General features: G+C 38.8%; 1 protein-coding gene across 1 annotated transcript in view; it reads right to left on the bottom strand.

Annotated features, from left to right (window-relative positions):
* Positions 1 to 8,629: 8,629 nt before the first annotated feature.
* LRIG3 (leucine rich repeats and immunoglobulin like domains 3) overlaps positions 8,630 to 26,443 on the bottom strand; it is a 44,930-nt gene continuing 27,116 nt past the window's right edge. The window contains exons 6-19 of the mRNA XM_074167997.1: positions 26,187 to 26,330; positions 25,716 to 25,859; positions 25,151 to 25,294; positions 23,709 to 23,789; positions 22,942 to 23,013; positions 22,503 to 22,574; positions 19,763 to 19,926; positions 15,922 to 16,242; positions 15,100 to 15,381; positions 14,049 to 14,501; positions 13,681 to 13,839; positions 12,482 to 12,625; positions 12,119 to 12,394; positions 8,630 to 8,953 (exon numbers count right to left, since the gene is read on the bottom strand). Coding sequence (XP_074024098.1) covers positions 8,709 to 8,953; positions 12,119 to 12,394; positions 12,482 to 12,625; positions 13,681 to 13,839; positions 14,049 to 14,501; positions 15,100 to 15,381; positions 15,922 to 16,242; positions 19,763 to 19,926; positions 22,503 to 22,574; positions 22,942 to 23,013; positions 23,709 to 23,789; positions 25,151 to 25,294; positions 25,716 to 25,859; positions 26,187 to 26,330 — 2,701 coding nt within the window. The 3' untranslated portion in view covers positions 8,630 to 8,708. The remainder of the gene's footprint in view (positions 8,954 to 12,118; positions 12,395 to 12,481; positions 12,626 to 13,680; positions 13,840 to 14,048; positions 14,502 to 15,099; positions 15,382 to 15,921; positions 16,243 to 19,762; positions 19,927 to 22,502; positions 22,575 to 22,941; positions 23,014 to 23,708; positions 23,790 to 25,150; positions 25,295 to 25,715; positions 25,860 to 26,186; positions 26,331 to 26,443) is intronic.

Raw genomic sequence — 26,443 nt, 5'->3', positions numbered from 1 at the left:
GAAATGGCTCTTTCATCATTATCTGAAGTTCTGCTGTGAAGCTTGGAGGACTGGCTCATGTCCATAGCAGCAACAGCCTACTTGCTTCAATTTGCATGCACACATTCTCTGTCTAAAACTTTGTTAGCAAGATTATTTTGATTTTAAGAAAGGGATTTATTTTTTTAATTCACTTCAAGTAACTAAATTAAATCATGGAAGCAGTGACCACCTAGAGAACTCTTTAGGAATAATGAGTACACGCAACCCCTACTACCCCCCTCTATATACACAGGTGTGTGCATGCAAACATACACACACACACTTTATTCATGACTTTTTTTCCACCTGCGCTGACATGGCTGGGAATTTACAACAGCACTGAAAAAGTTACAAGCAGTACCTCAGAAATTCCACATTTTACTGAGCTGTGTTATTAAGGCACATTTGTCAGGCAGCCAAATGCTATGTCAGCCTCGTAATTGATTTACAGCAACATCTGTAAGAGTATTTGAGGAAGAGGAGGAAACCAATGTCCACTTTTGAATTCAGTGTTTCAATGAAACCAATGGTGGCGGGAGATTCCCAAGCAGAAAACACTAGAAATAAACAGCATATTTAAAGGGATATACGTTAACTGTTACAAAAAGGGGAGTGGAAAAAGAAAAAAAAAAAAAAAAAAAGCATTACTTTTCAGACAGTAGAATAACCAAAACCTTTCGAGGCATGATTTTAACTTAGCTATATAAAACACCTGGCCCTAAAAAAGCAGACCTTTTTCTTTTTTTGTTTTTTTTCCTGAGGAAAATATGAAACTTAAACAGGAAGCCCACATATACTCAAAACTCCTTTATGGAAGACCTCATAAAAAAAAAAAAAAGAAAAATCCCATCAAATCTATATAATAGTTACTTTGTAATTGCTATGAACTATATGAACAAATCCCTACTTTTCCATTTAAGAATGTTTTGTGAGAAGAAAAGAGGTCCAATACCATCGAAGAGCTGGAAAGGTTTGGGTGGAGGAAAGAGGTAGGAATACTTTTCCCAGATCCCTCTCCTCAGCCTCCACACCTGCAATAACTTCCTTTTCTATTTGCTTATTGAATATTTTCTCAGCAAGACAGTAAGATGTTGAAGAGAGCAGGGAAGATAGCTGATGGTATTTGGGAATGCTGAATATGATTTCCATCATCTTGCAACATGGTGCTGTTTAAGGTTTGGTTTCTTTTAAAAGGAAATGAAGCTGATCAAACATTATAAACTAAGAAGTTTCCTCAGCTGCCTTGAGAGGTGACTGTGTGATCCAGCCTTTTATTTGCACTTCAGTTTCACAGGAGGGATGATTTGGGTGGTGCTCAAATGGCTTCTGAATCCGAGGTGCTGTTTGAGATCTGCTGGAGCAAGGCTTGCCCCACGGTGGTGGTCACCCCATCATTGCGGCTTCCCTCAGCACATGTGGCGGCACCTCTGGAGAGTCCACTCAGTGTTAGTTCAGATGCAAAACCACCTTGGGTCATGGAGAAAGTGGAGGGATCAGCTTCCTACAATTCTCAAAGTGTAGAGACCGGCACATTTCTAATCACACAGAAAGATATTAAGCCTGACTGTTTGCAACTATAGAAACCTTTTGAATCAGAACTGCTAAGAAGAAATCAGGAAGAGAAACATGCTCTGATGGCAATGAGAATCAATCCACAAGGACCTGCTAAACACAGATCAAATGGATTTGGGAAGAGGGATGTGCAGCGGGGAGAGAACAAGCAACAGCTCTGACCACACCAACTTTTGTGCTGAGTCTGTGTTGCCCTGATAACCCAAAGGCCTCTGCGCTCTATATTCTGGTTCTGCGAGGATTTAAAAATAAAAATGAAAATAATTTTGCATCAACAAGTAGTTTCAAAACGAAAAATCAGAGCTTTTCCATCTTTTCAGAATTTTTTTCATGTCCTGATTTAAGTAATTTAGCAAAACAACTACAGTGTCTCAGTGTCACAGAGCTTCTTTTTGATTTCATCTATTTTTTTCTTTTAAAACTACTTTGAGTGAAAATGTCATTTCAGATGAAACTGCTAGAGTGTGCTGGTAGGTGAAATAACACAGTTGTTACAAGCTACAGAGTAATAAACAAGGACATTTTTAAAATGAGGCACTTAAGAACCTCAGTTTATACTAAAGCATAATTTTATTCATTAAGTTAATGCAGCTTTCTGATTAGTCATATTTTCCACCATCGCCCTCATTTTACTACTTTGCCTACTGTGTGGTCACAGTTATGTGAAATTTAATTCATTCTTAGTACTATTTTACACATAGGTTTTTGTCCCCTTGCCAAAATCTGAAAGCAGATTAACTTTTCCCTGCTTAGAGCAAATACCTACGAGGCTGCTGCGAGCACCCCTGACACTTTCCATTCTTTCGCTTACATGGAAAGCTGTGTAAGCTAATTACCATGGGGGCCATGTTTCCCCTTTCCTGAGGGAAGGTTAATAGAGAAAGAAGTTTAAGCTAATAAAGAACATGATCAGTGTGTGGCAGAAGCCAAGCTCTGGGCAGTTGGCTGCTGTAGCACTGATGCTTTCTTAATGCTGTTGGTACACAGACCTGCAGCAGGTAGCAGTGCAAGTATGGTTTACTCTAAGTCAAGAGTAGCTAGTTTCAGTTATAAGACCTGGCTTGTTTATATATATGTCCTGTAGCTTCTTCACTACTGTGCTAGTGAGCCCCAGCTGTTAAAAACCTATTGAACAAAAGCCTCATTTGTAACAATTACTATGTGGTACCAGTGGACCAAATATTTTTTGTGTGAGCTCTCTGGTTTTCAACTATGTCAGTCAATAGCCTGTAATACCTTTCTGCATGCAAAAAGGTGAGTAATGAGCAGAGTAAGGGCAAATGTGATGCCAAATGAAGGACTAAGTCTTTCTGGTTATTTCTAAGAGTCTAGAATCACAATGAGATTGAAAACCAGTTTCAAAAACTCCTCCAACATTTCTGGGGAAAATGTGTGTATTTCTTCAGATGCAATTCTCCCTGACACCTGGAGGGCTCTCTGTCAGCAACAATTCTGCTGTATGTGGACTGAGCATCAAACAAGTATCTCACCAAGTATCTCCAGCTCAACTGTACTGTGTCCTGCAGAAAATGGTACAGCTGCCCCATTCAAGGGCTGATAGAGTGGCAGCTCTAACTCCTTGAAAAGCTTATTGAACTGTGTTATGAGAAGTAAACATTTAAACCTGCACAAGTTATTCCCTTGGAACAAGGGAATTATTCAAAACCACTTTATGATATGACAGGAATCACAGAATCACAGAATACCAGGTTGGAAGGGATCTCAAGGATCATCTGGTCCAACCTTCTTGGCAAAAGCACGGTCTGGACAAGCCAGCCCAGCACCCTGTCCAGCTGAATCTTAAGTGTCCAATGATGTGGAATCCACCACTTCCCTGAGGAAAATATTCCAATGGCTGATTGTTCTCATTGGGAAAAATTTTCCTCGTGTCCAATCAGAATCTCCCCAGGAGTAACTAGTACCCATTACCCCTTATCTATTTCACATGACTCCTTGTAAAAAGGAAGTCTCCATCTTCTTTGTAACCACCCTTTAAATACTGGAGCATGGTGATAAGGTCTCCCCTAAGCTTTCTTTTCTCAAGGCTGAACAAACCCAATTCTCTCAGCTTCTCCATGCACACGGCCAAAGGTAAGTGCTGAAAATAAGCAGGATGCAGGTTGCTATGGCAAATGAGGGACTCTTTAGACCATGCTGCATACAATTCTTTCAAAGTAAAGGCCTACAAAATCTCAAAGCCTGTCTCATATTCAGGGGATCTTATTACCTCTGTCAAGCAAGAAAGATTTTAATTTCCAGTGCCACGATATTGGAAATTTGCTGAGTTTAAAATTAGTCACTGTCCATTTCAGAAGATAGTACGTACAGGTGCTCAGACTGCAAACTCCTGCATTGCACTTGTTGGTGGACAGCCCATGGTCAACAGTCAAGCTGAACGGGTGTAACACGAAAGCACTTGTTGATGGCTGAGGAAAAGTGACCATACTGAACTCCTAGCAGCAGCCCATAGTCTAGAGTAATTTATGGTTCTGTTCTCTCTTGTGTGGGAAATAAAATCCTGGACTCAAGTCACAAAGCCTAAATTTTTTTTACAAGCAGTGAGCTTAAATTACTACCAACTTCACTCTCAGGTCCTGTTGTCCCATAGCATTCTTGGGTCACATTGATCACAGACATTCTGACACAGTGGACCCCATGGACCACATGACTCTGGGAAACTATGTATCGCACCAGCAGTATTTAGTCTTGAACACAAACACAGAGTAACAAACGGATCTTGTTTTTTCGTCTACCAGAAAAGGAGATTTTTAGATGCAGTAAGGCGTAACTCTCCAGCTGACATGCTCTTTGGTGCATTAGCTGCTTTTGGCATTTTAGAGCACAGAGGATAAGTGCAATTAAATACGCAGAAAACATTGTCAAGATGATGGCAACGCATGCATCGAATTATAAATATTTTGTATGTCTCCTCCATTACGGATATAGTGCATATTCATACCAAGAGGTTCCTAAAGCTGTGCTAGCCTGTCTCCTCACACCTCCTCTCCTCTACTCCAGCACCCAACCACTACTGACTTACTGCCTTCAACTGCGCTGTGCGCTGTAAACTGAATACATCTGTCCTAGCCTGTAACCACAGTGACAGGGCAAATAAAGAAACTGCAAACAGAGTAGTGTGGGATGCCAGAGGGTCCCCAGAGGATGCAGGAGCGGTATTGAGCTACGAGAGAAAAACAAGCATGGGAAACGAGAGGGGGCTCCTGAGCCTTTCAGTAAGTGCTAGGATGTGCACATACATTGTTTCAGTGGAACTACTGAAGCCTAACACAGGTACAAGAGCGAGCAACACTTCTCACCACACCTAAGTGAGCAAAGACGCTATGACTTTTATCCCCTGCTGTAATACTTCCCTAAAATATAATAAAGGAAGATATCTGGTAAACTCTTCATCTGAGTAAAACCCTACGTACAAAAACTGCACCTTGTTATGCATTAGTTTCCTCCCTTCACTGGGACAATCAACTTACTAAACATGAAAACTCACAGGCCGAGGCTCTCCCCACTCTTATTTTCTTAATAAAATAATTTCATGCAGCTGCTGAACTAACAACCACCTAGTCAGACACATTCTCTGTGACAAAGAAATACACAAAGTTAGAAAAAAAGGTAGAAGACTTCACTCAGAAAACATCATTCTCTGAGATGTGTCACATCTGCGACAATGTCTTACAAGCAGCAAGTAAAATTTCTGCTTACATTTATACTTGAAAAGAAACACAATCCCCAATTATGGTCCTGGCTTCTAAGGTTGGCAGAACACAAATGTCTGCAGTATAAATCTTCATGAATGTTTAATGGATCCTGAATCTAAAGTCTAAGTTTTAAGCTGCTTTGAAGCAGTTCAAGGGCTAAGACCCAAGTGTTCAAGAGATCCCCAAGACTGAAGTAAGAAATGTTTGGTGACAGTAATGTGTCCTCAGTTGGAAAAGTAGCAATATTCTTCAGCATAAAGTTTGGGCCTAACTCTTTGCCATCATGGCACTGTCAAAATCCATTTACAGTTAAGAATTCTAAATTAAAGCATTTGGTCCTGAAAACTGTAGTGTTCCTTAAGGTTTTATGTGTTTGAAATAGTAACAGCCTTCAGTTGAGAAACTACGCAGTTTCATCTTAGATACACCACTTAGGTTATTCAGTTAGGAAGTATTTGCTTCAGAGAGATTCTGGTAAAAAAGTTACTCCACTTTCTGTCCAGAATTATTAAAATTATTATTCAGGGCTTGCAGAAATTATACCTCAGCAATTGTTTGTACGAGTTCATTAGGTTAAACATTTTGTTGTGTAAAGCATTAAGAGGATACTGCCTTTAAAGAACATTTTACAAGTCTGAAGTGAGCCCATGACAAAATTCCAATTGCTCCTGGACAGAAAACTGCAAAATGTCTGTTTTGTCATTCAGCAACACTTGTTTCTCATTCTAAGACTCTGAGAAGCCGCATAAGCTTTACTCAGTGTTGGCCACAATTTATTCCCCCATCACATTAACTTACGATTTAGCTTCAGCTGCGTAAGTATCAAACTACCATCTCCCATACATCTGGATCGTCAGAGGGGGAAGGGGGGGTGAGGGGAGAGAGAGAATGAAGGAAACACTCGCAAGCCTTTAAAACAGATGTTTGGTTACATCAGCGGTCTTAGAAAGAACTATTAAGATACTGCAAGTATTTTGCAGTTTACAGATTGCCACTGTATGTAAGCACAATCAACTTACTAAACATGAAAACTCACACTGGCAGAAAAGATGCCTTAAATACCCAGAAATGGAAATTTTAGTCATTCGTATTTTTAGGATGCTAAGTGAAACTTGATGGGAAGCATTTAAAATTCAGTCATTGACCCTGAACATTTATTTGGGTACAGAGCTCCATGTCCTTGGAAGATTAGGATCTTTATATTCTCCAACTGTAAGTCAAAAAAAAGTATTTAAGGGAGAAGATGAAAAAAGAATAAAATGGCACTGCCACTGCTCCCAACCTTCCCCACTACAGAAAATAAATTTAAAGCTTGTTTTTCATGATGGACCTTTCACGTGGAGTCTTAAGTATAAACATTAAATCTGAAATGAAAGATGTACTTACTGTTTTTAGGTTTCTTTAGTCTTTTAGATACGTCAAAAAAGCAACGTCTGGTTACAAACACAAGCTATCATGGACCCCAGCTCTCCTCCCCCTAAAAAAGCTGGGGTCACTAGGGGGGGAAGAAAAAGGAGAGTTATCAAGTGAATCAAATTTAAGATTTCTTGCCTTACTGACTTAAAGCTTTGTGCCTAACTCAGGAAAAATTAATCTCTTTCAAAATGCACTTAATTATAATCAAATACCCATATCAATGTCTGTCACCACATCAGCACATCTGGCAGCAATGAAGACAAATTAACAATAAGAGTCAGAAAATCTGGCAATATGATCAACTAAAGCATGCAAAATCCATTTCTACACTTAGACCACCAGTGACTAAGGATGGATTAACTTCCTGTCTCTAATACTGGCGCCTAAATTAAAGGGAAATTGCATCGCAATCTGGGTACCAGGTTTCTGGCTACAAACAACAAAAAGCCCTTAGCTCAGCTACACCAGGCAGTGAAACCTTTGCTCTAGCTTTAGCCATGATGTCTGTGATGGCCTACTCTAACAGCTGCTTTTAATTTAGTTTAAAAGAAGCAATTTGGCAAGCATGTAAGTTTGCACCTTCAAAGTAGACAGACATAAAAAGCCGATGTCCTGTAATATTAACCATTTTGGAGTCTTGCTGTTTTAATGCAGTGATGACAACAGGATTCACAGCTTTTTAAAATAGTAGGTATCTGTATGTAGAAAACCAAAATAGAGTGTTTTCACTTAGTTTTAATTACCATTTTATAGTGAGCAACCCTCTTTCTCTGACTTCATATAGTTAAAGGCACTGGGTTCATCACTGCAAATTTAATCCAGCAAAAATTTACTATTGCTCAACTTGACTGAGCAACCAAATAAAGCACAGATCTCATCTATAAACAGAAAAGGGCAGCTGAATAAGGAACAGAAGCATAAGTTAAACCAAAGAAAACATTATCTTGTACTTGGATTACCTTCTCATGTTGGGCATGGAAGTGGTTGCAGAAGGAAAAAAAAAAAAAGGGAAAAAGGGTATGGGAAAGCAAAGACTCAGGCATGCACTGCATATTTGGCAAACGCTTAACACTAAGCCACTTAGAAAAGAGTGATGCTACCAGGCAGACATCCAATGCCTTTTTTCTTCTTTAACTAAATAGCTCGATACGGGTTTGTGCACCTACTGTGCACACCCTCCATCAGAGGCATGCACACTGTTTGCACACAGGCACAGGCAGACCCGTTGGTGCTACAGCCTTGCATGCGTGAAAACTGAGAAGGTGTGTGCACACATCTGATAGTGGGAATTCACGAAGTGGAAGAGTTGCATACTTAGTTTGGCACAAATATCCTCAATCCACCTTACCAGCCACCAGTAATTGTGGCAGGAACCACACCCGCTCTTAGAAGCTGAACATATTTTTAACACAGTAAATCCAGAGATACAAGTTTTAGTCAAATAAAGGTGCAGACACACAACAGAAGGCAAACATAATTCATGCTTTTCATTCTTCGCACACTAATGTGGGTCAGAGACCACCTGGCAGCATATTTTATTAAAAGTAATGTGCAAATAAGATGCATGATACCTGCAAACAGCATGGGGTTTCCATTTGTAAAAAGGTACAAGTAACAGTACAAAATTAGAATGATTACTACTCATTTCAATAAAATGAAGTCTGACATAGAAATACATATGCTGTATTATTTACACCATTAATTTACAAAAGATATTATTTGCATAAAACAAAGCTATAAAATAATTAGAAATATAGTATTTTTTTAGAAGGAATGTTTTCCCTGTATAAAAACGTAGAGCATTTTGGCAATTATGCTTTATTTGAATAAAAATGCATTTATTTGTTCTGAATTCATAGCATCACGTGGTTTCTTTCTTCCCTTCCTCCTTTCCTTATTCCCTTTTTAAATAAAATTCCACACTGAGGTAGTAGTATGTCAAAATACTTCTTTGCTTCCAGAAGTCAATGGCAGGTCCAAAAGGAGCTATGTATCCAAATCACAGGATTGGAAAGCTGAAGTCCTAAAGTTTTCAAAGGGCTGCTTGTAAGTATAAATGCTATTTTCTCCCCTAGAAACTGTCCTTTCCTTTCCATCTTCATCTGCCTCTGCATCAAAGTCCAGTGAGGCATGAGGATTATTATGGGAGGTTTTTGGTTGGCAACTTGCTGTCTGTCTACAACTTGAAAGAGAGTCCAGCTGAGGCCTCCATAAAGGCTTTCCAAATGTTCCTGAAAGACAGTTACTGAGTAAGTACAGAAATACTGATGCTAGAAGTTTTGTTTCACTAAGCGCTGCACATTAGAATGCAAGCCAAAGATCAACACAAGCAAAAGCTCACTCGTTAGATTTTACTTAACCGTTATTTTACCCCTTAAAAGAAAATATCCGTGTGATCACAAGCATAAGGCAAGATTCTGCCACCTGAGACATTAAAAACATTTCCAAAGTAAATGTATAGCCACACATAACTTCAATACTTTTGTTTTTATGACTACTCCCATGCTGATTTATCTTTGGGGAGGGTGGTGAAGGGGGAGGCGGACACACAGACCAAACTGCAAACATTATCACAAGATACTGCGAAATCTGCATGATAATGTGAAAGTCAGAAGACTGTCCCTATTTGTTCTTCAGTGAATGGATGACACATGAAATCTGCCATGCCATTCAGCAAAAATAAATAAAATTAAAAAAAAAAAAAAAGAAAAAACCCCAACATGTATAGGTTTATACAACATCTTCCCACTGAATGCTATCTGAATGCTAAACCGATCTTTTTCGGGCTAGCATCTCCCATTAATAATAAAGGTCGCGCCAGCCAAATTCTCCATTCACACCTGTTCATGTCTTTGCCCTCAACTGGCTAGAACAGATGTAGCCAAAAGAGAATTTGGCATTTCAGCTGAATCTTTATTAATTGTTATCTGGATTCACTAGCCAGAAAATAATTAGCGTGCCTGTCACTCTTCACCATTGGGATGGTGTTAGTGTCAACCTCTCTGCATGAAGGGCCTTCTCTTTTTTTCACTGAAGAAAGATATGGCCGTCACAAGTCATAGTGTCTGTAAGTAACAGTCAAACGACTTATGTTCAGAAGGCAATGTGCCACAGGCTGATTTTGAAGAACTCTGGTTTTATTAGCAACTTAACACTACAATTATTATTAAATTTTGCACCCAAAAAGCGGTACTTCTAGTTTTGCTTAGTTGCTAGAAGCAAAGGTTTCAAGTAAAACTGTAATCTGAGAAGTTAGTAAAAGTTGATTTGGACAAGGTCCGTATCTGCATCGATGACTTGCAGAGCAATTTTGCTCCTAACACAATATGAAAGGATGTGCCTCACAGCACCAAAGCTTCAAATGAATCCTCTCTTTAAAAAAATCCAAGCTGTGAAGTTTCTGGCTCATGCATTAACAGTGATGTTAATGCCAGCTGTTTTCTTCACTGTGATTATAGAAGCAAAAAGGGGGCTGAATTTGAAGACAGTGATGCTGAAGAAGCGAGTCCACAACTAAAGATGAGAAGTCTATCAAGACTTCTACACCTACCACCTCCAAGACTTAACCATAGGCTCTTTAAGTGAAAAGTGCTAACAATTATAGAGTGTCCAAGGCAACACTACTACCCCTTGGGTGGGGTAGTAACTCAGAGAACTGCCAAAAAAACAGTAGCTCTGCGTAGATTTTTAGGGCAGAAAGGAGAATATGAGCCCTCGAGGTTGCATTAACTTCTGGGTATACCCACATACAGTAGAACTACTTTCTGCAGGAGACATGGTAAAGACCTATCTGCACAGTCCCACCACAGCACCAGTGGCAGGCAGCCAGAAGAACGTGTGTAGGCCCAGGGCCTCTGCCAGATGTCAGGGCATCTGCAATGTTTTACAGTCCAAACATCTGGCTTTCAAGGGGGAGAACTTCAGAACTTGTACCTCCCTCCCCACCCCCTGAGAACAAAGAACCCACTGATGCACATTCCCCCCCAGGTCCTCTTGCAGAGCCAGCAGACCCAGGCCTTGATCAACCATGCTGACACACCAGCTGGGAGACAATCCATGATACCAGGGCTGCACTTGGCGCTCAGATGTCACAGGGGTGAAAGCAGGATGGAAGTTTATATGCATTTTAAACCAATCAACTGAACCAACACCCAAAATTTAGGGAGCTTCAAAGGTAAAGCAACACTTTTCTCCTTCCCCCTATCTCTTCCTGTAATCTGGATTAAAACTGCAAACCTTGAATTAAGCTTCAGAAACTCTGTCTGGTTATGACAAACTCTTTTGTCATACACCCATGAAAAAAGATGACAAAGCAGGAGTAGAGAGGACATTTTTCCACAGTGCCTTATACTTTGAAGGGTAAGTCGTTCCAGCTCACTGTGTTATACAATATATCCTCATACACTGAAGTTCAAGTCTCCCCACCTGCCCTGAGCCCTCCTGGGACCTTGCACACCTTTTGCCTGTCAGGCAAAACTTCTGGTATGCCTGAAGTTTGTTAAGGTGTATTTAAGTATTCTAACATTTATGGAAATCTGCCAGCTACATTAAGATAAAAGATAAGAATCACACCACTGACGAGATTTTTATGTAAGCATGAGCTATTAAGATCTCTCGGTAATCTGAATGTGCTCATTATGCAGTTTTACTGTAATAATTTTTCTGTTCGTGACCTTTAAACATTTGGGACATTGTATTTAATGGTCCTTAGAATCAGGTTTCCCAAGAAGCAGAAGAGGGCTCACATTTACACCCAGAGGTGAACCACCTCAACTGGACTGCCACGTTTGACCTAAAGACTTCTTCAATGTGTGCCACTTATGCTTCTGACCAAGCCCCAAGCTGTACCCTTTCTAACACAGGATAGGGCCCATCTCCTGGCTAACTCCTGGTAGCATCCAGAGCACACCCTGCATTCTGGGGCATCCAACTGTCCTCATGCTCTGCAGTGGAGAGAGATTGAGCCTATGTGTACAGTTCAGTTGTGTGCGCGTTAAAAAAAATAGACACTGCAGTGTCGCAAGTTACTCAGGGAGGAAAAAGGGGGAAGAAAACAGAAAGACAAGAACACATGCAAAGAGTCAGGCTGACTCTCAAACTGCCTTTACTCAGCTACACCGTCTCTCCTCTCCTCCTTTCTAAAGTATTCATTTCTCACATGCTGTATTATATTACTTAATTCACAGAAACCTGCAAAAAGAAGCCAATGCAAAATTATCCAAAATTAGTTTTTTCACAACGCTATCTATATAAGCACCTAAACACTACTACGGAATTACTCCTATTAGGACTGGGAAAGAAAAAGCTGAGAAATCAGTTTTGTTTAGTGTTGGAAGTAGGAAACTAGACAGCAAGAATACCAACAGCTTGAATAAAAACCAATAGGTAGAACATACCCATGGAAGTGCTGTTACTGATAATAGATGAGGGTTCCAAACTTCTGTTTAAATCAAATGTGTCTGAGTTCAGACTTTTGCTTTTTAGTCCAGTTCCTTCATTTTGAGTATAAATAGAGTTAATCAATTTGCTACTTGTAGCCTGCATCCCAATTACGCCAACACACTGATCAAAGGGATCTTCTAGTGGAGGTGAGTATTGATAGCATTCCTTTTTCTTTAGATATCCAGACTCATAAGGGTCCAGGCATACTGTTCTTTGGTCAGGGCTGCAACCTAAAGAAAATGTAAAATTGCTTTTACATAGATTCATCATAGCACAAGATTAAATTAGGACTAAAACTTTCCCACACACACACTTACTTGCACTGTATGCTTCAAAGGCCTCAGAGCCATATGTGTTTCCTTTTAAATACAAAGTCCCTGAAGTCCCCAGATAGTGGCACAGGAATGGATCTGCAACACCCTCCAAGTCTGTCTCACTGCCGTTATCTAGATGGCAAATGCCTTAAAAATAAAATTGATATGTCAGCATATGGTCTTTTCTTAAGCTTCAGCTTACCGTTTCCTGAGTAACTTTTGTTCTTTCAAGAACCTCATCTGTTCAACTAATTTTCATACTGTATTTAGAACCTGCTTAAGTTTAACCTAACCTTTTGATGAGAACTCCAATTCTAGCAAGTGTTCAATTAATTAGCTTGACAGAGAACGTGTCACACTGCTTCATCATACAGTCCCTGGATAACAGAACAAAACCAACCACAGGGATCAGAAACAGGGACTGACTTCCTCTAGCACTGGAATCCAGGCTTATGCTCATTTTTGAACACAGAGTGCTATGAGAAAGTCCCGGGTGGAAGAGACTAAGGGAGTCACTGGCTGCTTGAACAGCTATACTGACTTTCAGCTCAATGGTTCCCAAAAGCCTGCTCCTCTCGCTCCCTACAGCTGCAGAACTATCTCACCATTGTTCCATTCCCACCTGCCCCAACTCCTGACTGTATCTTGACCCTAATCCCTTCCCAGCAAGGTGCTTTTTCCTCCCTAACCCAAGTATGTTCTGGATTCTCAGAGGCCAGATGTATAAATATTAAGTACTGCAGCTGTTAACTTGCAGTCACCTTAAGTCCTTTATTCACTCCGACCTTAATGGCTTTTATAACAGGAAAGTTACATCAGTCATATAATATTAAAGTTACACTGGTTTTACCACCCATCCCTGCATTCGATTTCAAGCATCCTTTTCAAGATATAACAGAGGAAGACATGCTGTTCTAATTTTCTTTTGGACACTTTTGTTTTGGATATGTGATCAGTTTAATTTTACCCCTGAAACTAGAGAAAAACTTCATGATTTAAGCAAAGACATAACGTCATTTGGATAAACAGAACGAAGTTTCTGTTATTATCTCATTGAAGCAATCCAAAGCAATAAATGTCACATCCTCTCAAACTTCAGTGAAGATGTTTCTTTAGTGTTATTTCTATTAGTTAGAAAGATAAAAGCCAAACCGCAGCTACTCAAGCAACATGGAAAAATCTGCTTAACGTTTTACACCTACCAGTACTGTCCCTCTGCTGCAAGAAGTACCCTCCCACGGAAGACGTGAGGAACTGATGATGACTGCCATTTTCAGACGAACCATATCCATCCTGCCTTTCAGCCAGCGTCCCCTGGGATGACAGGTAACTTGGAATGTCAGCAGGCAAATTTGTTTCATCTGTGGGAAAGCAAAACACACACCATAGTCATCAGCATACTTCAGAGTTTGTAGAAGCATTTTTAAACTTGTCAGCAAAGAGCTGAAAGTAACAAGCAATTCATTCTTCTGACTGAGTCAAAGCACACAAAAGTTCCTACAATAAAGTCATTGCAAAGCAACCACAAACATTTTTTTTCCTTTCCAAGGTAAACCTTCAGTTTACACACCTGTATTTGTGATGCTGCAATCTTCATTTCTCCTTCTGGTGTGGTAGATGATGACCACCCACACCAAGGAAGTGCCCACCACACAGCAAACCACAGCTATGATCACAATGCCAACTGTGGCCCATCCATCATCATCAAGTGACGGGGCAATGTTTTGAGGAGAATCACAGGTGGGAGTGGGAATTACATTTAGACGAATGTTGCCCCGCTCGGTTCCAAGTGTATTAGACATTTCGCAAGTGTATTTCCCAGCATCTTCTACATCTGTATCCACAATAATTAGTAACTGATTGCCCGCAGCAAAGAAATGTCTTTCTGTTACCACGAGAGGGCTGTCATCCTTAGTCCAGTTCAGTCGGGGTGGAGGGCTACCACCAGCAATACACTGCAAGACTGCAGTTTCACCTTTTGTTACAGTTCGATCCAGTAAAGGCCGCAAAAATGATGGTGTTTCTGAAAAGCGAGCATAAGCCATATATTATAAATGACCTTCCAAGAATGGGAACATGTCACTTTCCTTCACAGCTCAAGAGGAAAAGCTAAATTAAATGCATCAGTAAGGCCTAATGAAGCTTACTCTCATTCTCAGAAAAAACACATTCAAGGCATTTGAACTTAGAGCCTACAGTTTACTTGTCAATTGATCAGACCTCTGCGCTTGATTACCTTAGAAGGTAAAAAGGCCAAATCATACAGGCTCAAGACTGCCAAGAACTAGATTAAAAATGGTTAAAAAAATGTCACGAAATCGCAAGTTAAACAAAATCTCCTGTCTCTAAACAAAAGTAACAGCCCCATTTTCTTTTCCCCCTGCATATCAGATATGAGAAACATAACTAACTTTTATTACTTTGCATCATAATAGTGATTGTGTACTGGTGTCTATGTTTCTAATCTATAACTATGTATCAATACAAATTATTTCAGAGCATTTTTATTTCTATACAACACTTTCATAACAATGCTACCTTTAATCAGTTGACAATTTTAAAGTGCTCAGCAATAGTTCTGTTCAAGGATATTATGCCGCCAAGGACCGCCAATGTCTTACCTAGTACTGTTAATGTTGCGTTGGCTGAAATGCTTCCAGCAGTGTTTTGAGCCGTACAGCTATAAACACCTGTGTCCTCGATCTTTACATCAACAATGAAGAATACGTCATCTTCAGGCATGACATGCATGCGCCTTTTGCGCGCTGCAGGAAAATCTGTTCCACCATCTTTCTGCCAAGCAATCTGCGGGACAGGATGCCCAACTGCAGCACATTCCAAACGCGCCATTGCCCCAGCACGAATGGTTAAGTCCATGGGGATCTTCGTAAACGAAGGCAGCACTAAAGAAAAGTTAGTGACACCAAAATGAATAAATGAAACATACTTTTCCTTTTTTGCACAGCACATTCTTAAGACCCTTCTTGGGCCTGAAAATGCAGGAGAAGCATACAACCTAAACTTATCAGTAGCCAGCAAAGAGAAAGGGAGGGAGCTGTGAAGTATGTGAGACTGCCCAGATCAAAATCTCATTTCTGCTAACAGCCTCCTACATGACCTTTCCATAGTACCTTGAAGCAGAGTTTATGCTTACCTCCTGTAAAGAAAAAATTAATGTTTCCCCATCTTATTACGCAGTTTTTGTCAGATTTACTATGAATTGGGTCTGTTATTTGTTTTTTCTTATACTATGGTTCAGCACAATGGGGCCAGATGTAAAACCAAATGGTGATTTTGGAAATAGATACATTTTAATGAATAATCTCATGTTATTAAGGGATCTTCTAAAAGATGCAGATGATGACAATGGAAAAAACTGTGTTTACATATCTTGATTAAAGTAATTCTACTTTAAGTCCACAAGTAAGAAGTAACATACTTACTGTTTACTGTAAGTTTGGCTTTGACAGAGTAGGATGAACCAAAATGATTTGAAATAACACACTGGTATTTCCCTTCATTACTGAATTCAACATTGCGCAGTCGAAGGATGGTAGTGTACTCCATCACTTCACCGCCCTGTGACCGGAGGTGTGCATAGTTCTCCATTTCAGCATCCTGCAGTAATTCATTGTCTTTCTTCCATGCAAAAGTCATTGGGGAATCACTGCTGCTGGCTGCTGAACATACAAAACTCAAATTGGAGCCTTTGATTGCTGACTGGGTTTCTGGCTGGACAGTGATCTGTGGTTTAGGAAAATCATCTGCAAAGAAAGGAAAAGAAGAAAAAGTAACACAAAGGAAGAGAAAAAGATAATGTGGGTCCTGAGGACTCTTTTTAGAAAAAGTCAGAAAGCCTTGTTTCGTAGGTTTGAGAGAAGTGTCAGATAACTATTTATAAAATGGATACACAATGCTTCCACTTCAAATTTTGCTAGCCTTAGGGCATTTAAGGTTGCCATATTTATGAGTTTATTGTGCCATGTCATCTCTTATTGAAGAGAAAGCACATTTAGAAGCAGACTGTGTACAGTTTGTTCAACAGCAGCACTAAAGAGGAGAGAACTACCCCCGACATCCATAAGAACTACTCTGAATGTCAGTCATGAAGCCTACCCTTCATCTTTACAACACCTCAGGCTGCTGTGAGGTTTTCTTTATTGAAAGCATAGCTCTTCTGCCATCAGAAACTGCAAGTTAAAGTTGAGGGTTTTACCCAAACCTACAAAAAACAATCATGTACAAAAGTCAATGTTCCAGTGATTTGTGGCTGTTTGGTCCACCTTACAAACACTGCAGTGCTGAAGATCCCTTAAGCAAGGCAGCACACAAGAATTTCAAGAGGTTAGGTTCTGGAGATCCCTTTACTATTCAGAAGTTATCTTCAAAGTGCCGGTTTGTGAGTTTACAGAATTAGCTTCCTTCTGAACTATTTATTCTGTCAATTACGTGTACATTGCATGCACAAAAGGAATGGGCAATTAAATGCTTGGTCTTCCAAAAGCAAAAGCCCAACTTTTAGAGTATTCCCAACTTTCAAGATGTCGCCTACCTCCTGACAACAACACAGGCCCAAACTTCACAGGCATTGCAGGAAAAGCCCTGGGCCCCAAATACTCCTTGTGACAGACCCTGCCTGTACCGCACAGGGTTAGGTCTCACCTAGCTGCTCTGCCTCCCTACGTCTCATCTGTTTGGAAACAACATACCAGGGTCAAAGTGTTTTTTCCTCGAAGAACCTCCACGCTGCATGTTACCAAAGACAATGAGATGTGCAGACAGCCTGAACTTGAGCTACCGGCAAGAACAGTTGCAAGTCTGGAGCTCTGCTCCAGCGCCAGGGCAACATGGATCCCCTGAAATGGGACTCTAAGCATGGGCCTTAAGAATCTCCCAGGCCATTTGGTTTTTCACGTTTCCTACCCACGCCCTTAAGTCCTCCTTAACAAACTATACCACTTGCAAATTGAGTTGATAGTTATTCCTGTGCAAAGTCAGTGAAAGTAAGTAAAACACTGTAAAAAATTAGCCTTATGAAAGGACAGGAGGACATACTTTGTTCTGTTTTAGTTGTGCTATGAATGGAACAATAAAATATTTTAAAATCTTAATTATTTGGAAGGAATCAGGGGATGACAAGGTCACTCAAATAAGCAAATATTATAGAATACAGAAGAACACTCTAGGATAAGACTGGCAATGTATTTTGTCAGAACAGAGTAATTTGAGAGATACACATATCACAGAAACGCACACACTTATACACATAAACACATACACACATAGACTTATACACTGAGAAATAGATTTCTCATTTTATAGAAGCCACTTGACTACTATGTAACAGAAAACAAGCTATTCATCACCTAGATGGTACTCTTTTAGCATCACTGTTAACTTAAAGTAATTAATACAGGTCAAAAAAGCAACTATTCTTTCTCTTCCACGGTTATCTTTAGTAAAAAAAAATCTCATAATTTGTTTCAGCTTGAAAGACGTGATTTTAGGAAGCACAAATTACACAGATGTTCTATTTTTTTTTTCAATTTCACAGATATGGAACCCTTGCCTAACATGCGCTTTCCTTTAACAAATTTAGGATGACTCCCTCCTATCTCCTCAGCAAGTATCTTGGCATGGTTTGGAGGTTTTATACATTCATATAGATTACATGTAATACATTATTTATTTTCAGTTCAGACAGGACTTAACACAGTCTTCTTGAAAATTCTATGAAAGCAAAAGCGGCCATTGTGAACTTATAAGGCAAGGTGTATACACCCAAACATCTAGTGATGGCACACTTTGAAGAATTAATAAACAGTGAAACAGTCATTGATTGAATTAAGCGATTGTAATTACTTCTGCATGACAATTACTTTATGCATTAAATGTATCAACTTACTCTTAGTACATCCCTTTCTGCTAATACATCTTTAAGGGTTTGAAATGAATAAATTAAAAATGTCATTCAGCAGATAAAAAAAAGATCAAGGTGCCCTGTGGTTTAACAAATAAGAGATATATATTTAAATACTCCAATTTAATTTCTTGCCAGAATGAGTTTCTCATAAATAAAGAACTATATTTCATATATACTCCATTAGCTATCGAGTAATCTGTTATTTCCTGCACTATGTCAACTTCTTTTCAGCAGTACCTAGATTATGCACCATCTACTCGTTATTTAACAATAATATATGTAACATTCGACTGCTAATAAGAAAGGAGAAAACAACATTTTTGTACACCATTGTATAGTCTGTGCCTGCTTTCCCACTGAAATAAAGGTAGGAGTGGCAACAGTAAAAATTAAGCAGTGTTATTTGCTACGAGAGGAAAGGTACTGAGGACAAATACGGTTACTGTTTTGTCTCCAAAAAATATAAAGTTTGAATTGTCTTTAGTAAGAAAAATTAAAATGTATACAATAAAAACACATGAAATCCAGTCAGATTTTAATTTCCTGATATTTTCAAAGTTCCCACTTAATGTATCAGACATATCAGAGTAGTCAAACATACATCTTTACTCTAAATGCTTCACTTTGCTTTGCTTTAAACAGGGAACATGACATATAGGTGGTAGTGAATGTTACTGAATACACAGAGAAATTTCATTTTTACAGCAGATGCTATCATCTCAAATTATCAAGTCTTAAAAGTAAAGGTATCTGGCATACTAACCTACAAAATATCAGTAGCATAACTGTGGTAATCAGATGTTTTAAAATGTAGTTTACATACAGGCAGTAACTTGCATGGTCCAAATAATTTTTAAAGTAGACAACAAGCACACATAAAAACAAAGGTCAGAGCTAAGGCCAGTATGGCTATTTTACCTTAATATTTTCTCAGCTCTGGAATAACCTCAGGTACAAAAATAATTTACAAATAATCAAAAGCAAAAATTGCATCTCAAGTTTTCCAAAATATGTCTCACTTAAAAACGATAGTTATCTAAACAATATCCGTCTTTTAAATCTAAAGGCATATACAGTTACCACCACAAGCTGTTCAGCTTTCCTTTGCATGCTATGCTATGTACTATGTAAGCAAGCTGTACATGAAACGAAAATCAGAAAATCACCACTCCCCATCTTGTACAAAGCCACAAGCTTTGAGCACCTACATCACAGTTTGGGAACAGAGAAAGAAATGTTAACAAATATTAAATCCTCTCCATTTCATTACAGAATTCAAAACATATCAAAGAAACCACAACAAAAATCAATGCATTCAGCAAAATTTGTTCTACGGAACGAGGAATAGAGGCTATACTCACCACAGACAAACACATCCAGGCTGACAGCAAAAATACTTCTCCCTTTTAGCAGCTGAGGATGGGCACAACTGGCATTTACAAAGCTCTGAAAATTGTTCTCTGACATCCATTGTGGGAGCCATTTTAACTGGCAGTCACACAAGAGACTCGATGTGTTTAAGTGCCTAAGAAAAAGCAATCACATTCAAAGCCTGTTTTCTTGTTTGATTTTTTTCTGTTTGTAATACAGATCTGTATGACCACATGTCAGTAACAAAACTAAATTTTGAGGCTAAATATATATATCGCAAGAGAAATACAGCAATATTATTTAGCTCAGATGTGATGACACCATTGCCATAACTCCTACATTCTACAAAGAACACGTTATCCTGAACTCCCAGCTTCTGCTACAAATATGAGTCCAGGCAGTCAGGCATGTTTGCAGTGCCTTGGGTACAAAACTACAGCCAGCAGTAAGACACACAGAAGCTAACATAAAAAACTTCCGGGACTATTTCATTTCCAGCCTAAACCATTCTATGATTCCCTCGTTTCCCTCTCAGTCGGAATTTATCTTGGGGAAGATATCTGAAAAGGGGAGTGGGGAAATGAAGAATAGTCAAGTGCTGAAATAACAAGCGCAGACAGAACTAATTATCAGCTTACCTAACCTATGCAAACAGCTACATTGAGACAAAGGGGAAAAAAATAAGAAAGCAAAGGGATATTCTGTGAAGCATCAAGAATCAGGAGTTGAAGTAGGAAGAGCTTTCAGTTTTGGCTGAAAACTCAGAATCACCCTTAAAAAAAAGGTATGAAAAACCACAGTCAGTAATAAAATTCCTCTCTTCAAATCTTACCTGTTCTTGGAGGAAGAGCAAAAATAATTTATGGATCCAGGGAAAGAAACAGCTTTAAAGACAAATGAAGAAATACCAATGCTTGATTTTTTTGTGAAGAAAAGGAAGAGTGTCTCTGTTTTTTCATATTAACACTGCATGAATAAAACCTAGGGATGTGAACTCACCAGTTCTCATTGAGATGAAACAGGTCATCTTTCACTGAAGTTCTAGGGGCATTCTTTATTCTTAGGAGGCAAAGAAACCACAGCTTTTCTTGCTATCTGTCATACTATTTTCAGAGTTACTCTCTAGGGGCCTCAGAATACACTTGCTAGATAGGAATTTATACTAAATAATCTTACTTCTGGGAAAGTACTTTCTACCATTTGTCTACATCTTCCTCAGACATAATGGATGTCCACCAGGTGTTTCAACAAAAGTACAGAAAAAGACCCTGACAAATGTTGAATGGTTATTTTATTGAAGCTTTCAGAGTTTGGTATCTTGTAGCATCTTACACCTCCCGGAGCAGCGTTAGCCTGTCATTCCATCACATTTGATCACTCTTCAAATCATCTATGTCAATCTCTAATTGTCAGCACTGTCCTCCCACTGCTTCTCTTGGGCCAAATCTAGCAATTTCCCTGCAGCTGGCTGAGTGAGCTCAGCAAACTAATCAAGCAATACAACCAAAGCCAACTCAAGGAAGCGGAAAGGCAGAAAACCCCTGGCTATAGGTAGAAGCATGGCTGCTGCTCTCCAGAGCAGCCACAGCTACACCAGGATATGAATAACACCAAACTGAACTTGGAACAAACCAAGTATTGTCTAGATAGAAGAAAGAAACATTTTACAGTGTGAACAATCATACACTGGAACAACCTCCCCAGGGACGTCATGGAGTTCCCAGCATTAGAGGTTTTCAAGACATGAATGGACAGGGTGATAGATAATCTCATCTAGGCTCCCTTTTCCATGAAAGGTTTCACCAGATGACCTTTGGAGGTCCCTTCCAACCTGGGCTGTTCTATGAGTCTAAATACGCAAGGCTCCTTGTTACATTCTCTGTGGCATCCAACATGGAGTAATACCATAAGATTAAGAAGAGAGCCAGCTGTCAGGGTGATATTCTATAGGAGTCTGGAGAACACAAATCAAAAGTTCCAGACAAGCACTAGGTAGTTTCTATTCGTAATGAGAGCAGCATCTTTTTGTTATTCTTTAGTTTGTTGGCAGAACAACAACCCACAGAGCAGCTCAGGACAACAGACCTGACTAGAGAAGGCTGCTATGAATAGAGGAGACATAAGACATATGCAAAAGGAAGAATTAGCTGTGCTCAAAACACAGGGAACAGTGGCAGCATTTTTCTGCATTGATCAACAGAAAAAGAGGGTAAGAGGAGAAAAAGAAACACCCCAAAAACTCACTAGAAGAATACATTCTTCCTAGTGACCGCTTCATGACTTCTCTGAAGATCTGCCCCTTCGCTACTACAGGATAGAAGGACCCAATTACAAGCACTGACAACCAGGTCTTCACAAAAGAATTACAGCACTGCATTTCACTGGTCCAGTAAGCTTTAGCTCAGTGATAGCACTGCTGATCTTATAGCACATTACATCAAAGTCTCCCTTATCTAATACCTATTAGAAATCAGGCAATTTAAAATAAGAACTCTAGACACCAAATGTAGCAGAAAATGAACGCCTCCTATCCTACATTATCTCACTTAAATACAGTGATCACATAAAAAGAATAAAAACCCCAAACACTGACATACCCTTTTTACATGACTTCAGAGATTACCATGGGAGTTTATCACTGCAGCAGGCAACAACATACAAGGCTTTTATTTATATATTTATATGGATAGATATATTTAATAGAGGTGATGTCTTTAGATAGAAACTTACAATTCTTTGAGTTTCTTCATTTGTGAAAATGCATTTCCTTGCACTGACATAATTGCATTGTTACTTAGATCTCTAGGAAAAAAGAAAAAGAAAAATAACATTAGAGGAAGAAAGAGCAATTTATTAAATTGAATGTATTTAAGACTCAAAGAATAGTTTGCTACATCAGTGATATACAAAGGATCCCCCAGCTCAAAAACTAAAGAGACAGGATTAAGGAGTTCTATAGCAAGCTTAATACATAACATTTTCTGCATTAATTCCAAAATTCATATTCAGAATAACTCCAAAATAACCTTCTCAAGATCACAGTAGCAACCAGGGTAAGTGTATTTCATTCCAAGTCATAAGCAAAGCTTGTTAGTCCTACTTTTATTTCAACTAGTAGCAAAATTAATTTTTTCCAATATTGGGTTAAATGTGAACTCCTACTACTTACAGGTGTTCCAGTGCATCCAATCCAGAAAATGCTTTCTTTGTAATGGATCTAATCCTGTTTCCTTGGAGTATCCTGAAAAATGTAAGTACATGATGCAAAACAGATGCAATAAAATGGAAGCATTTTTTGAGCTGAACAATCGCATTTTTGGCATTTATTTCTAAACTGTGACTAATATTCACTATTCAACCTTCCCCAATGCAGCAAAACATCTCACCTCTAAAAGACAGCTATTTATTCCCCTTGAGTAAGCATCTAGATTCTACCCTGGTTTTAGAAGACATTTAATGTGTACAGTTCAGTAATATGGATTATTCTAAGTGTATACACATAAGCAGCTTTTTAATTCATCAATGTGCATTTGAAAATTTCAATGCAATGAAGCCACTTCCACTGGATGCTGGATTACCTTACCAGAGACTATCCCTGTCACTATGCCTTTGTCATATTACTGCCTCACTTCCTTACTTTGTCACTTATTACCTCCTATTTCAGGAAACCCTCATTCTTTGAGAAATGTTTCCATAAACATAAACAGTTGTCATTTCTAAAATATTTCAGATTAGTTTGACTTGAAAAATCTGGAATTTCTTTTATAGAAAAGGAACATTTTATAGAGAACAAAATGGTATGGGGAGAAAAAAGAATCACCTCAGCTAGGGAAAAACATAACATCATTAAGTTTTGGGTTTGTCCCTTGAAACACACATAATCTAAGCTAATTATTTTAAGGAATGATGAGATACAAATATTGTAGCAATACTCACAGCTTTTTAAGCTTATCTAGGCCAGAGAAGGCACCGTTCATATCTTCAATGGTCCATGATATTTCATTGTTTTTTAGATCCCTGTTTAAGGAGGGAGGGGAAATCAAACCACATGAGCTAAGAACAAGGTACATACTTCTTCAAGTGCACATATTATTTAAAACAATTTCTAAAATAGCTTTCCAGTAGGTTGTTTATTGCTGGTTTGGGGGTTGGTTTTTTTGTTTGTTTGTTTGTTTGTTTGTTTTTTTAAGAGAAGCTTCTCCTGATTAGCCATTTCATTTCAATTTTTACTGAGAGACTTTGAACACTATTAGTACTTTTCCCACTGATAATTAAAAAGATCACAAACCTAACAATTTTAAGAATTGTTAGAAAACAAACCCATATTCCCCTACAAGGGTATTCAGATACAGATTCAGATACTATCATAAGAAAAGGAGCGTCATAGGAAGGGAAAGAATCAACTGTTGCCTCTTCAAAACAAAATACACTCATGTCTTTATAAGTTTGTAATATTAACACACAGAGAACACACAGGGATTTATTAATAAAAGAATCATTTTACATCCTACAACGTCCACAACAATAGCTTAATTATCTGTAAACCATAGAGATTAGAGATTTGTGAAAAGAAAGGTGTGTCAACAGGGTAGGGCCAGAGGAGAAAAAGTCTAACACTTAATTCCTAGACACCTCACAAGTCTCTGAATTCCCCTCTTTATGATCTGTATGCTCCTGTATACGTAAAGACCATAGCATACACCCCTTCAAATTGCATCCTTGCTACATGTCCAAAGTGTGAGTGTGTAAGCAAACCCCTGAAAGTAAAATGTTAGCACCTCTTTCAAAGCCTAGAGGGAAAGGCAACCATTTCATTCATCTGGCTAACAGATGGGTCAATGGTATGCAATTGGAACATTTTAATGAAGCGGAATATATTTTGATTAGTTTACTTCTTTCTTCCCCTTCCATTAGGAAATGCTTTTTCAAAAAATGCTCAAATGCTTAAAGCAACTGCTCAGTCACGACAAGCATCAGCATCCACAATAGTACACAGTTTTGAGTTTTGTCTTCTTATTTCTACCATGAGGAAAAATGTTGATTCAGTTAAGACACAACTATGATCCAGACCCCTAAAGCTGTAGGTAGCAGTGCTGCTTGCTGCCATCAAATGGCGACATGCCTTTCCCATAGTAACGCTACAAAAAGTTCGTATTGTAATCACCACCATCCATTGCGCACAGCCTTAATGAAAGAGGAAGTCCTCCCTCTCCCAACTACTCTGAAAAAAAAAAAATCCTACTGTAAGAAAAACAGATGCTGATCTGGGAAATTTAACAAAAGGTTCTTGTATGTTTCATAAGAAAAAAAGAGTATCTATAAACACTGAGGGTTTTTCTTAAGGTTTTTGACCTTAAAAATTGAGTTTTACAACTTACAAAGTCTGTAGACTGGAAAGTCCCCGGAAGGCACAATCAGCAATGTAATTTACTTTGTTGTTTCCAATGTACAGTCCAACTAGCACGCTTAAACCAACAAAGCTTGAATCATCTAACCTTGCTAAGTGATTGAACGTCAAATCCCTGCAAATTCAAGAAGAAAATATATTTTAATGTTCATGCTGCAGTGCATATTAGTCAGTTCAGGCCAGGTGAAATTTCAGCGTGAGGGAATGTTTCTTCCCTTACAACTATCCCAAAACCTACTACAGTATTTTTTACCACAGAGATTGTGCGTTGTTTCCGATAATTCACAAATTACTGCAGAATTCATTTATTTCATTTGAAAATGACTGTGTTACAGCTTTAGTACCACTGCCACAGTGAAATGAAGCAGTCACGGTTGGCTTCAACTTCTTTCAACAAAATACAACTGTCCCACACACAAAAAAGTTGTTGTCACCTTGGAAACTTTGTTATGAAAAATTCACAGATCAGTGGTAAGAAGTTCATGCTTTGGCATCTACCTGGCTTTCAAAACTGGAATACAATAAAAGCAACTCACAGCTCACTGAGTTTTTGGCAAAATTCCCAGGCATCGGGACTGATCCTGCTGATGGCATTTTGGCTGAGATGGAGTTGCTGCAGCATCAGCAAGCCATAAAGCCAGCCTTTGGTTACCTCTGTTAAGTTGTTATGGTCCAGCTGCCTACAAACAAACACAAAAGAGATACAAACAGAAAAAAGACGTAAGGTCCAGAAACTCAGTGGCGTGCCTGCTGTGCCATGGCTCCACATCTGACTTGATGATATTGGCTAGAGAGCTGCAGCCTCTATTTACATTTAGAGTTGTACGCATGCATTCAGAATGTGCTGTCCTACACATACACCAATGACAGCTTCCTGCTTTTCAAACAATACTGGAGCAGTTTAATTCAAAAACATCTTTAAATTTTATCAAGCAATTCTATTCATTTTGCGCAACTCTACTTCACATGTTTTCAGCAGAATTTATCAGCAGAAAGTTGATACTTACAAGACTTCCATGTTGGTTAATCCCCAGAAAGCACCATCCATGAGTCTAGTAACCCCGTTTCTCTGCAGTTTTAATGATTTCAAAGCTGGAAGTCCTTGGAAAGTAAGCCCATCTATTTTTTTAATTTTGTTGCGATTCAGTTCCCTGCATCAATAAAATTTATAGTTATAGCACAGTAAGTTTACCTGCATACCAGCAACCTTTCTTTCCTCTCTGGAAACAAACCTTATTTAAATGCTTTTCTTGCACATAAAACA

The sequence above is a fragment of the Numenius arquata genome, chromosome 2 (assembly GCF_964106895.1).
Source record: "Numenius arquata chromosome 2, bNumArq3.hap1.1, whole genome shotgun sequence".
NCBI classification, from domain to species: domain Eukaryota; kingdom Metazoa; phylum Chordata; class Aves; order Charadriiformes; family Scolopacidae; genus Numenius; species Numenius arquata.
The sequence above is the reverse complement of the archived record's forward strand: the minus strand, read 5'-3'. Positions and strand labels throughout refer to the sequence as shown.